General features: G+C 51.0%; 1 protein-coding gene across 2 annotated transcripts; it reads left to right on the forward strand.

Moving 5' to 3' along the window:
• Positions 1-32: 32 nt before the first annotated feature.
• Positions 33-11,116, forward strand: MRPL21 (mitochondrial ribosomal protein L21). 2 transcript variants are annotated; one of them, XM_041465081.1, is made up of 7 exons: positions 33-91; positions 1,008-1,068; positions 2,308-2,393; positions 4,594-4,757; positions 6,371-6,423; positions 10,332-10,435; positions 10,908-11,116. In XM_041465081.1, exons 1-7 carry the CDS (start codon positions 61-63, stop codon positions 10,970-10,972), a joined length of 564 nt encoding a protein of 187 aa, XP_041321015.1. In that variant the 5' UTR covers positions 33-60; the 3' UTR covers positions 10,973-11,116. The 2 variants fall into 2 exon arrangements, with proteins under 2 accessions (XP_041321015.1, XP_041321014.1); XM_041465080.1 differs by having other exon boundaries at positions 42-91; positions 4,591-4,757.
• The last annotated feature ends 1,561 nt before the right edge of the window (positions 11,117-12,677 follow it).

A 12,677-nucleotide genomic window follows, 5' to 3' on the forward strand; every position in this document is an offset into this window, starting at 1 on the left:
GCCCCCTCCGCGCGCCAGGCCCCGCCCCCGCGGTTCCGCGTCCGGCGCGAGGTCACCGCGATGGCGGCGGCGCGAGCGCGGCGGGCGGGAGGTGAGCGGGGACCGGGAACGGGAAACAGGGACAGAAAACAGGGACAGGAACAGTCTCTGCCCCTGCCGCTGGGAGGGAAAGCTAGGGGGAAAGAAGGAGCTCTGCCTGCTGCTGGGAGGTGGGGAAGAAGGAAAAGGAAGGAGCTCTGATTGCTGCTGGAAAGGAGGAATGGATGGATGGAGGGATGGACTGGGCTATTGCTGCTGCTGGGGGGAAGGGAAGGGAGGAATGAAGGAGGAAAGGAAAGAAGGAAAGGAAAATGCTCTGGCTGCTGCTGGGATGGAGGCGAGGAAGGAGCTCTGCCTGCTGCGGCTGGGAAGGAAGGAAAGAAAGGCAGGAGGAAGGTGCTCTGCCAGCTGCTGGGAGGAAAGGAGGGATGGAATGGAGGGATGGAAGGGCTGTGCTCTGCCAGCTGCTGGATGGAAGGAGGCTGGCAGTAGTCAGGGTCCCCACTGCTGCCTCCTGGCCCCTCGGTGTCCCTGCCCCGCACCTGCAGGATGAGCCCTGGAGCTCTTCCCAGAGGTGGAAGGGATCCGGGTCTTTCCAGCATCAGCCTCGGAGCATCCCAAAAGTCAGGGAGTGATAACAGAAAGGAGAATGAGCTTTACACAGTCCTTTCCACCTTGGCATAAACCCTTCAGCAAAATCCAGTGGATAGGAGGGAACAGAGACTTTATCAATCTCCTTCCCGGGCTGGGAAGGGGCTGCTCAGGGAGGTGGTGGAGTTCCCATCCCTGGAGGTTCCCAGGAATGCCTGGATGTGGCACTCAGTGCTCTGAGCTGGGTGACAACACGGTGACCAGTCACAGGTTGGACTCGATGGTCTCGGAGGACTTTTCCAGCCTGAATGATTCTGGAATTCTGCAAAAGCCCAGCAGCTGCTGCCTGTGTTTAATTCTCTTTTTCTCCCTTTCAGCCTCGCTGCTTTCGGCTGCGGTCCGGCACCGGAGTTCCCAGAGCTCATCCCCACAGCCAGGGTAATGTCACACATCCGTCACTTCACTTTGCCTCTTCCCCCTGGAATGCTGGCCTGCTTCCAGGCTGGGAGAGCAGCTGGCTTTCCTCTGAGAAGGAAACTTGGCTGCCCCTTGGTCACTCCTCAGCGTTTTGGGCTCTGCCTGCCTTCAGTCACCTTTCCCAGAAGGATGCTTCCCTTCATTTTTTGGGGGTCTTTTTGTCCCATCCCTGGAAATGTTCAAGGCCTGGTTGAACAGGACTTGGAACAACCTGGTCTGGTATAAATTGTCCCTGCCTTGGGTTGTGACTGGATGAGCTTTACCATCCCTTCCAAGGCAAACCATTCAGGAATCCTGTGACCCCTCCTCCAGTGGCACCTTCAGGCTTTGCTTTTTCCAGCCCTTTGGGACCTCTTGCTGTGCCTTTATTCCATTCCCTGTGCCGGGATCTCCTGCAGGACTGAGGAGCTGCTGCTGCCTGTGACCAGGAGGGGACACTGCAGGAGCAGAGAGTTCCTGCCAGGGAGGATGGCAGGATGTACTGTTCCCTCTTCCTGCTCATCCTCAAGGATCAGAGATCCTTGGATCTCTGCCTGGGTGATGCAGCACCCAGAATCCTCACCAAACCCCGGGAGGCCTCGGTGCCTGTGGTTGTGTACTCACAGGTGCTTGCAGTTCCTCTTGAATTAAAGCCCTTTGGGATGTTTGGCTCGGGGTTACAGAGTAAATCAAGCATTGCAAAGGATTTTGAGTAAATCAAGAGTAAATCAAGCATTGCAAAGGATTTTGAGTAAATCAAGAGTAAATCAAGCATTGCAAAGGATTTTGAGTCCGTTTTGCTTTTCTCCACTACGTCTCATGTTTATTCCTGGATGTTTTATGCATTTGGTGCATCCTGTGTTGCTTAGGCCAAGTGTGGATTTCTGCATGCAGGAAAGCCTGAACTGCCCACTGCTGAGGGGAATGGTATTTGCTTTTTATTTTGGGGTGGTGTTTACAAAATCTGAATTTTCAGATTTCAGAAACCATGACCTTTCATGTTCACCTCATGGAGTTTTCCTTCCTCTTTGTATCTAAGATTGCTTTTGTGCTACTGTAGATTCTTGCCTAATTGCTAACTGTAATCTGATGCCTTTTGGTGGGGTGTTTGTGGGTAACATCCAGTTCTACTCCATCTCCTTTTTCCTTCGTTCTTCTCCCTGTTTTCCATCTCTTGGCACTATCTGTTTGCTGCAGTGAATTTTACCTTGTCCTTCACAGACTTGTTGCCAAAACTTCCCTGACTTCGCCCCCATGGCCTGAGGTGAAACTTCCAGATCCAGTGGAAGAAGCCAAATATCATGCAGGTAAAGGTCTCAAATCTGGTCTTCCAGCACTGCCTCGAGGCCTGATTGAGCATAAATGTCTTCAGCTGGACGAGTTTGTGTTATTCACTTCTTTTTTTTTTTTTTATAAATTTCATTTCTCACGTGTTTCAGTGTCGCTGGAATTGTGCTCCAGCTGCTCTCCAGGTTTGGGAGATTTGAGTACCATGTGATTTCTCCTTAGTTCAGGGCAGCTTGTCACGCTCCCAGAGGAACCTTGCCTGATACAAAACACTGTATTAAAAAAATTAAAGCATGAGAGAAGCATTGTGGGCAGGAGAAACGAGTTATTTTCCATTCACTGGCTAAATCAAAGCCAGTAGGAGCAGTTGGATGGTGGGCACACGGAGAGCTGGTGTATTTTGGTACATGAGACAGAACATCCAGGCAGCAGGAGCAGTTGGATGGTGGGCACAGGACAGACCTGCAGAGGTGGGACACAGCGTGACAGAACACTGGGGGTCGTGTCCCTGTGCCCTCAGCTTGTCAGGACTGCTGGGTGAGAGGAAACAGCCTCAAGCTGTGCCAGGGAAGAGGCAAGTTGGACATCAGGAGGAATTTCTTTCCTGGAAAGGGCTGTCAGGCACTGGGAGGGGCTGCCCAGGAAGGTTTGGAGTCCCCATCCATGGGGGTGTCCAAGGAATGACCAGACGTGGCACTCAGTGCTCTGGGCTGGGTGACGAGGTTGACGAGAGGAGCTGAGCCCACCTTCCTACAGCTGGAGTGTGTCCCTGACTGAGGGTGTGCTTGGGAGAGAGCTCCTGCTCCACACTCCTGCTGGCCTGTTCTGATCCTGCTTTTTCTCTGCTCTGTGATAAAATTCCCATATCAACATTCCCTCAGGTGACAGATGGGTGCCTGTCCCTGTGTGTGGAATAACCCAGCAGTGAACCACAGAGTGCTCCCTGCCAGCCCTGTGGGGAGCAGGGTCCCATCCTCAGGGATTGGTGCCATCCTGCTCCCATGCCATTGCCTCCTGCTGCTGCTGAGCAATTGCATCCTTGTCTGCTGGCTGTGCTTATCCAAAGGGAACAGCAGCAGGAGCTTGTCAGTTCTGCCTCCTGCCTCCCGCTGGCCATGGAAACAGCCCCAGATATTTTAGGATGGGTCTCTCCACATGGTGCTCAGATCCAAGCCAGCAATCACTTGATGTTTCCTGGCACTGGAGGTGTTGGAAGAGTTATCAACAACTCTTTATCCTGGTGGGAATTGCAGCAGCTCCTGCCCTGCAAATAATTTGTGTTCCTATCTGTGCCTTTAAGTTTGAATCCTAGGGCTTGAAGCTTGGACCTTTTCTGAGCATTCCTGTAAGGATTGGGTTGGGTTTGCCTGGCTGCTGGATTCCTGTCTGTCCCAAAGGGATGTTCTGTTTGCATTCCAAGAAAAAAAACCAAAAATTATTCAGCCACTTTTTAATGTGTTTTTCTGAGCAGCTCGGGAGGGTGGGAAGCTGCTGTTTGGCAGTGGGATGGTGTCAGGGAGCAACACCTTTTGGTGTTCCCATAAAAACTGGGGTTGGATTCACCGCCCAGGAAGCTGATCACAGGGAATGGAGCTTGTCCATGTGCAGGACCTGATCTCTGGGATCTGTCCTGCTCCTGGCACCACTCTGCATGCCCGTGGGAAGAGGTTTTTCTGGGAAAGGGCGAGGGACAGGTCTGTTTTGTCCTTGCTGTAGGTACAAGTTCTGGGGCCAGGCTCTGCCACGTGCTGGAGGCCTCTTCCCTGGTACTCTGCCAAGCTCTTCCCAATGTTCCTGTGTGCCTTAGGCACCGCTCAGAGCCCTGGGCTCTCTGCATATGACTTGGAAATGAGGGAATTTCCTCCAAACACAGGGTGCATGGACAAGAGCTCTTTTCTGGAATGCTTTATATCCAAGTACAGTGTATTTTGGGATGCCTGAGGAATGGGCTGAAAGTCAGCAGAGTAGAGAAGCTGCACAGTGTATACAAGATGTTTACTTATGCGTGGCTTTGCCAGCACCTAAAATACAAATAAATCATTAATTTTAAAGAAAGGGAGGCTCACGCATCTGGGAAGCAACACTGCTGTTGATCCTTGCTTAAAGATTCCCAGGAGATAAGAGTGCTGGGGGGAGAGCAGGGTGGCTGGGTGAGTTTTCCCAGCCCTTGCCAGCTCTCTGGCTGTGCTGCCCTGATCCTGGCCCGCTGTTTGCCAGCAGAAGTGGTGCGGAAGGTGAACGGGCTGATCTCGGCGGGGCAGTACGGGCGCCTCTTCGCCGTCGTCCACTTCGCCAGCAAGCAGTGGAAAATCACCAGCGAGGACCTCATCATGATGGACAATGTCCTGGAGGCTGAGTGTGGAGACCGAATCCGCATGGAAAAGGTGAAAAAAACAGAGCAGATTCCCTGAAAAGCTTCCTGGAGGCAAAACCCATCACCGGTTTTAACGCCACGTCCCAAAGTGCTCCTGGGGGTCTCCCACCTTCATTCCAGCCCTTTGTTTTGTTCCAATTGCCTTAGTTTTGTTCCAGTTTCAGATATTATTGTGATTTCTGTTCAACAGGGCTGGAGTGAGTCTTGCCAGACTCTGTGGGGAGACAGATTTTTGTTGTCCTAACTCCTTCCAAAAAAAGAAAATGACAGTTGTTGTTTCCAGAGCCGGCAGCGAAAGCCTGTGTTTGCCTTGAGACTCCAGCACCCCGGATCACAGAATCATTTAGGCTGGAAAAGACCTCTAAGATCATCGAGTCCAGCCTCTTAAATCCTTGCAGGTCTCCCAAAGAGATTGTAAACTCCTCAGGGCTCTGCAAGATCCTTATCATGCTGGGCTGGGTGGAGGCAGAGGGATGGGGCACGGAGGGGAGAATTGCCAAGATCCAATTAATATCTTTGTCCTCAGCCTTGGACAACCAGCAGAGACTTGCAGAGGCTCATTAATCCAGGCCTGAAGGGAAATATTATGGAGTGGGATTCTGTTGGCTTCACCTTCGTGTTGTTTGTTAGAGCTAAGCAAGTAATTAAATAAGAGCTGTGGAGTTTTTGTGCCTGTCCGTTGCTTTGGAAGCCCAGTTTTGAAGCAGCTTTTTAGGGATGTCCTCAGCTGTGTCCCACGTCCCTGTGTGCAGCAGAGAGGAGGGATTTCTGTGGTGTAGCCAGCTCAGAATGCAAAGGTCTAGATGGGAGTGAAGGAGGAAATTTGCCTGAACACCAGAGCCCTTTAGGGTTGTTTTTTTCTGTCTAAAACAAAAGCCAGGATTTCTCGTGACCATTTCTGTGTGGTTTGTAAGTGCTGCCAGAGGATTCGTGAGGCAGCCCTGGGAGAAGTGGCTCCAGATGTGGCACTTGGGGGACATGGTTTAGGGAAGATTATGGTAGTGCTGGCTTTGAGGGTTGGACTCCATGACCTTGAAGGTTTCTTCCAAACCCGATGATTTCAGTGAAATGCAGCCTCTTCCTACTGTATCCTCTCTTATCCTGCCTGTTCCTTTAGATGTGGCTGAAATGCCCCAAAACAGCAGGGGCTGTTGAACCCCCAGATGTTCATTTCTTTATTCCCCATCTGGAGGCCTCACAGAGGAGGATGAGGGAATTGTTTCTCCACTGGGATTTGTAGCAATTGCTGTAAAAAGGGTTTAGGAGCTGCCATTTGTCCAGATCCCCCACGAGGCAGGTTATTCTTCTTCCCTGATTGCTTTTCATATTTTTTTTTATGGCTGCTGGTAAGCCAGGACAGAGAGGTTCAGTGTGTTCTGATCATGGAGGAAGATACTTCTGCAGCCTGTTTGAGTGGGATGAGCTCTCTGGAAGAGTAATGGCTCTGTCTGCAGCCTGTTAGCAGCTTTCCTCACTACCCCTCCGGTTAGTGTCAGGTTTGAAATGTGGGAAGGCCTGGCTTGAAGCAGTTTGACTCCTTTATGGCTGTAGAATTTGAAAGGTCTTGTTTGCATTTCTGCCAGGACAATGAGCAGTGATTTGTGGCTGATTTATTTCCCCCAGGTTTTGCTGGTTGGTGCTGATGACTTCACGCTCATTGGAAGGCCGCTGCTGGGGTAAGATGCTTCATAAAGGAGTTATATGACATTTTTGTACTTAATTGTGGCTTCAGGGCCCTGCAGTCCCTGAAACCGGGATTTATCAGCACTGACTTTGATCCCAGCCTCGTGGCTTTTGGAAGAACCACCAGTAAAAGAGCTCATCAGCCTCTGGTGAGGCTCCCCCACCCCAGGGCTGGGAGGGCAGCAGGTCTCAGTTCTGAGGCAGCTCGTGGGTATTCACCTCAGCTGGATCTTTTCCTCCTTGCACAAACTAGCAGGACGTGTTGCTCTTCAGCATCTCTACCCTCTTATCCTGATTTTGGTGCTAGTCATCTTGAAATAAGTCAGAAATCCTTTTCCTTAGTCCCTTAAGTTGGGTTTTTAACCCTTTTCCCTTTGCCCTTGACTTACTCCAGCAGGCCTTAACCCTAATTTCAGTGTTCCTGATTTTTCCCTTCCTCTTAATCACATAATCCAGCAGTCACAGAACTTGGGAGAAGTTGATCCCTTGGCACTGCCTCCATCCCACTGCTGCAGGACTTGCTGTACAGAGCCCCTGGTTCCTCAGCCTTTTCCTTCCCAGAAGGAAGGGGGTGTGGGCCAGGTGTTACTGCTGGTGGTATTTAGGAGTTGTTTGTGCAGTGATAACATGGCTCCAGTGGCACTGGTGGTACCTGCCTCAGGTCCCTGTGTTGGACAGAATTTTGGGAGCTGCCAGTCCTTGTAGCAGCACTGCAAGTGGATCTGGAATAGCAGGTCATCAGGATTCTCTGAGTTACTGCCAGGTATTGCATGTGGGGGAAGGCTTTAGGAGGAGAATTTAATTTTTAGGACTAATAAGGGGCTTTTAGTTTTGGGATGTGCCATGTCAGGCAGCTGAGGAGCAGCTTCCTTCCCCAGCTGATCCAGGGGCCCTGGGGTGGTTGTTCTCTCTTTGTGCTGGATTTGGCAGGGGATAGCCAGGAGCTCCAGGACAGGAAGAAAACAGCTGTTGGCTCCTGCAGGTGCTCTGAGGCTGTGGGAGGTGTTGGCAGCTGCTTGAGGCAGACCAGGCTGCACATCTGGCCTGGCCTCCAGGGCCTGCGGCTGGAAGGGGATAGTGGGAGGAGGAAGAGGCTGGCCAGGAAGAGTGAAGGCTGAGGGGGAGATGCCATCACCCTCTGAGCTGCAGGGAGCCACCCAAATCCCAGCTCTCAGATACGGGATGAGGAAAAGGAGAAGGGGGAAGGGGAAAGGGTGTCACCAGCAATGTGCACTGCAGTTCTCTCACACAATCCCCCAGCCCACAGACATTTTGGGGAGGAGAGGAGAGGCTGGATGAGAAGAGAGGCAGTTCTGTGTTCCTGTTGTTGTATCAATAAATACCCAGTGAGCACTCACAGCCTGAGCCGCTTCCTGTGGGCTCCCAAACATGTCCTGTTTGGGACAGCTGGACAGGCTTTTTTCCTCTGATACCTCTTGGGATGACACTTCTTTAAATCCTAACACACCCCATCTGCATGCTGGAGGCTATTCTGGGAGCTTCTGGCTGGCTCCTGCTCTGGAATCTCTTGGGCTCCGTGTTTGTCCAAGTCGCTGCCAGCCCCGGCTGGCACAAGGGCTGGAGCCTGCCTTAGGCACGAGTGCAGGGAAAGTTTGGCTTATTTCTAGACAAAACACAGCTGATGGGAATTTTCCCTCTAGGAAAGCTCACTGTTTCTCCTTCTACCTGCCCTTTTTTGCAGTGGAAGTGCCAAAGGCTTTGGACCTGTTCTTGTCCCAGGCGGCCGGGCTGGGATTCAGTCCTGCAGGGAGCGAGCCTGGCAGCTGGAGCTGTGATCCAGGAGTTAGCATCCTCAGGCCTCGTAGCTTGCCTGCATCTTTTTCTCTGCCTCTTGACAGCACTTTTCAGCCCAGCTCAGAGCCATGAGGTTCCAGCCTGAGTTTTTCTCACCTCCTGCTAAAATCCAATCCGTGGAGCATTTTGCTGCTGAAGGCTGCAGGCCCAGCTGTGTCGGGCTCTGGGAAACGTGTGACCCCCTTCTTATTTTTATGGACATTCCAGTCATACCTAAAACGTTTGATAGAGATTTTTATTTTTTTCCTTGGGCTCTGTTTTGCTGAGAACTTGTCCTGCCCACGAGCTCTTCCCCGGCAAGTTGGTTTCTGTTGTGCTTCAGCCTCCTGCCAGCAGTTCCTAGAGCTGAGTCCCACAGAGAAGCCTTGAATCCAGGAAGTTCGGTCCCAGATTAGTGGTAAACCACGGCTGGAGTGCAGTTTGCTTTCTGGTTTCTCCTCCCTCAGGGTTGCAGGGTTTGTGTGTGGTTCAGTGGTGCTGGATCTGGAGTGAATCCTGCAGCTGGGATGTCGGGGTCACACAGTGGTTTCTTAAAATCTGTATTGTTTTATGCCTCTTTTCTTCTGGGCTGGTCACTAACTGCAGATAAATCAGTTTCCTCCGGGATCCAATCTCTGATTTAATCACACCCCCAGGGTGGATTTTAAGAGATGGTGGCTGTCTGAAGCCTTTGGCCTCCCAGTGACCTTGCTGGAACAATTTCAGCTGGATGGGCTTCCCCCTCTGCCCCCCTCAAGTGCAGACAGAGCCGTTTGTCAGCAAAATGGTCTTTAAATGTCTTCCTGTGGCAAAGTTAACGAGCTTTTAATGGAATTCTGCAGTGCTGTGCATGGAAGAGCAGCTCCTCCTCCTTCCCTGTGGCTGCTGACTAAAAACCCCCTTATCCAAAGCTCCTGGCTGGATCCTGCCTGGGGGTTCTCACCTTCTGAGACCCTTGAAGCATATCAAGGTTGATTACAGTTGTTTTAGCTTAAAAACTTAGTAATTTAATGTAATTTCCCCCAAAACTGTGTTCCCAGAGCAGCAGCAGCTTATGGCAAGCCTTGCTAAACACTGGCTGCAGTGGAAAATAGCTTATGGTTCATTAAAACAATTAATTAAAAAATTATTGGGAAAGTTATAGCGTTTCCAGCAAGGTAAGATTTTCTTCCAGCTGTCTGTGATGCTTTAGAGGGAGAGGAAGGATTTCTTGGTGACCAGGAGCAGGGATGGGCTCATCCTGTGCCAAAACCAAAGCAGGGCACATGAGATCACCTGGAGGTGCCAGGGGAATTTATCTTGCCTCAGTCTTACAAGTTCCTGCAGGTCCCTGTGTCTGCTGCCTGCTCTGATGGAATGATCTCATCCCTCTCCTGCCAGGGGAGTTGTGACCTGTCACACCTGAGCCAGCTGCAGCACCTGGAGCCTTTTGGCTGTGCCTGGGCAGGTGGCCCTCCTCCCACGGAGGATCTGGAATTCCCAGGATTGCTGTCCCTTTGTCTCTTCTCTCAGAAACGTGCTGCCCAAGAGTAGGACACTGTGGGAATCAGAAAAACAAACTTCCACAGACACTAAAAATTTTGATCTACAGCCTTGAAAGAAGCTTAGGTTGGTGTGAAAATACAATACACAGATATTAAACCAAAAAATCATAAACTTATGTTTCTGTAGTTGTAGGTGAGAATATACCTTAAGTAAGTGAGAAACTGTACTGATAAGATAGTGAAGAGTTTCTAATAAAAGGGGTGTAGTTGTTAAAAGTTACAATAAAAACATATCTGTGCCTGTAAGTTAGAAACCCATTGGATAAAAGTATCTGCAGTGCAGCAGAAGTAAGTAAAGGTGATAAGTTAGGAAAGTAAAATAAAGCCTGTGGCAACTGTCTGTTGAGTTAGGAAGTTAATATATTGCCTTGTAACAAAGAAATTTGTGACTGCTCTTGAGCTATGGCCGAACACTCACTCCTCTAAAATCTCACAGCCTCTGAGGTTGGTGTTGATCTGAGCAATAAATCATTCTTAGCTTGAAAACAGTCCCTTCATTTCTAGCAGTGACAGTGGCAGGATGTGAGTAACTAAAACCTGGTGCTTCTAACCCTCCCTTGAAGGAAGGAGCTGGTCCGTGTGGAGGCCACGGTGATTGAGAAGACGGAGTCGTGGCCCAAGGTCAACATGCGCTTCTGGAGGAGGCACAACTTCCAGAGGAAGAAAAGTAAGGGGGGAAGGACACGTTTCCTTCCCTGCTGGATGTGGGAGGGGAGGTATCCCAGCACAAGGACCTGAGGAAGGGGCTTGTTCTCAGTGTCCCCAGAGCCCCTCAGGGCCAGCCCCTCTCCCAGGTGCACCCACAGGGGATTTAATATTCCTGGGCAGGAGAGCAATCCTAGTTTCTCCCCAAAGCCTTGAACACCGGATGTGTCATCACAGCTCCCAGCAAGCCCAAACAGGGTTCTGCCCAGGTTTTGGTTGCCAAATTTCTCTTCCTTCTCTGAGAGAGGGAAGAATTATGGCTATTTTTACATGGGATGGATGGTAAAGCCTTAACCAGGCTGCCCTCTGGGACCTGCTGTCCTTGGCATCCCCATGGAATGCCGCTGTCTGCCAGCAGGAGCCCTGGCATGAGGTAGGCACCAGGTTTATGCTGTTACCTGATCCTTTTTTTCCCCCTTTTCCTTCTTTTTCAGTCATTGCAAACCCCCAGACTGTCCTTCGGATCAACACCATCGAAATCTACCCCTGCTTGTCCTGACTGGGGAGGTGTTCCTGGGAATCATTGCTGCTCCAGGCAATTGTGGAAATAAAACTGCCTTGGCACTGGACTTGTTGCTGTGGTGGGAAATGGAAGTCTCTATGTGCTTTCTTTTTAAAATAATGAAATATTTTTTAAAGTGTTGCTTCAGCCTTGCTGGTGTTTATTTACCAGGAGTTTTAAACTACCCAGGATCCATTGCTGGTTGTCCAGCCTTTTCATGCCTAATGGATATTTTTGCCTCCATACTGCCTGAATTTTAGGAATCCTGGTCATGTAATTCCTGGCATTGTGTGGCTCCAGGGAATATCCTGGGGTACAGCATGGCCCTCAGCGTGTGGGACTGAAGAGAGCAGTGAAACCAGGTGACTGCAGGGTATCTACTCCCAGATCGTGCCAAGGGGTGAAAATCCTTCTTAACCATTAGCACTGGGAAGTGGAGCTGAAAAATTCCCCTCTTGAAGGTGAGCAGCAATAAACTGTGTGTGTGTGTGTAACACCATCAAAATGAGACACTGGTGGCTCAGCAGGGATTTTGTGCCTATTTCAGAGCTGAGTTTTGGCCTGCTGAGTGTATTCCATGTCTAGATCCTGGTCTTTTCCCTCTTCTGTGGCTGCACGTTGAGCACTGTCCTTCCCTGAGCAGCACATACAAGGCCTGCTGGATCCAGCTGAGGTCTGCTGGTGTTTCTGGGCTGGATATCCACCAGGAGGAGAGTTTCCTGAAGTTTCCTGGAGTCTGTTGTACTGTGGGGTTCCTAATAGCCACCATGGGAAGAGATAACGGGCTCTGCTCACCCTGCACTTCCCTAGGGAGTAGCTTGCTTCACATTGGGAATAAAACCACATTTGGGTGTCCTTTGCACTCCCACCATGGCCCCTTCTGGGACAAAGGTTGCCAGAGCCCTGTGCTGAGGGAAATGGGAGTTTTGTTCCATCTGGAGCTGGCCCTGGCTGTCCAGTCTCACAATTCCTTTGGGAGATCCCTTCAGGCACAGCTGTGGTGGCTGTGGCTGCTGGAAAAGAGAGTGCCAGGGTTGAGCTGGTTCTTCAGCCACTGGAGACAGCTGGATCTGCAGGGGTGGACTCAGCCCTCCCCATTTCAGATCCTCTGGCACAAACAGCCCTTGGGAATGAAGCTCTTTCCCTGCTGCTGAGGTTAAACAGTTTTTAGCAGCTGATGGAATGTGAAGGCAGGGACAGCCTGGATCCTCGCATCCTCATTCCCAACCTTTTCCAAACTGAAAGGGTGGGGAGACCCCTCCAAAAACCATCTCCCACCTCCTCCCCTTCTCCCACAGGTGATTGCAGGTCCATGCTGGGACCAGCAGCTCCCAGCAGCAGGCAGAGTGTGCCGTGGGCTGGCACAGGGACCACAGCCTCCGGATGCAGGCTGTTCCCGGTGCACAGCGGAAGCGGTGCTGCCAGCCGAAGGAATTGGACTGGAAACCCTCAGTCCCTCTGTGTTTGAGTGCTGGGGCTAAGAAACAGCATGTCTTGGCTTTCAGGGGATGTAGCAGGAATGTTCTGTCCTTCCCAAATAGGAAGAAACACTTGGAAATAACACGGGATTCTGGGCTCAACAATACGGAGGGCAGAGGCTGGTGTGGAGTCAAGGGAAAAGCAAAGGGCTTAAGTTCTGTAAGTCTGATCCCCCAAAAAGCCCTTGGGAATGCAGATCTGATCCAAGTGAGATACTACACAA

The sequence above is a fragment of the Pyrgilauda ruficollis genome, unplaced genomic scaffold (assembly GCF_017590135.1).
Source record: "Pyrgilauda ruficollis isolate IOZ18807 unplaced genomic scaffold, ASM1759013v1 scaffold187, whole genome shotgun sequence".
Classification (NCBI taxonomy): domain Eukaryota; kingdom Metazoa; phylum Chordata; class Aves; order Passeriformes; family Passeridae; genus Pyrgilauda; species Pyrgilauda ruficollis.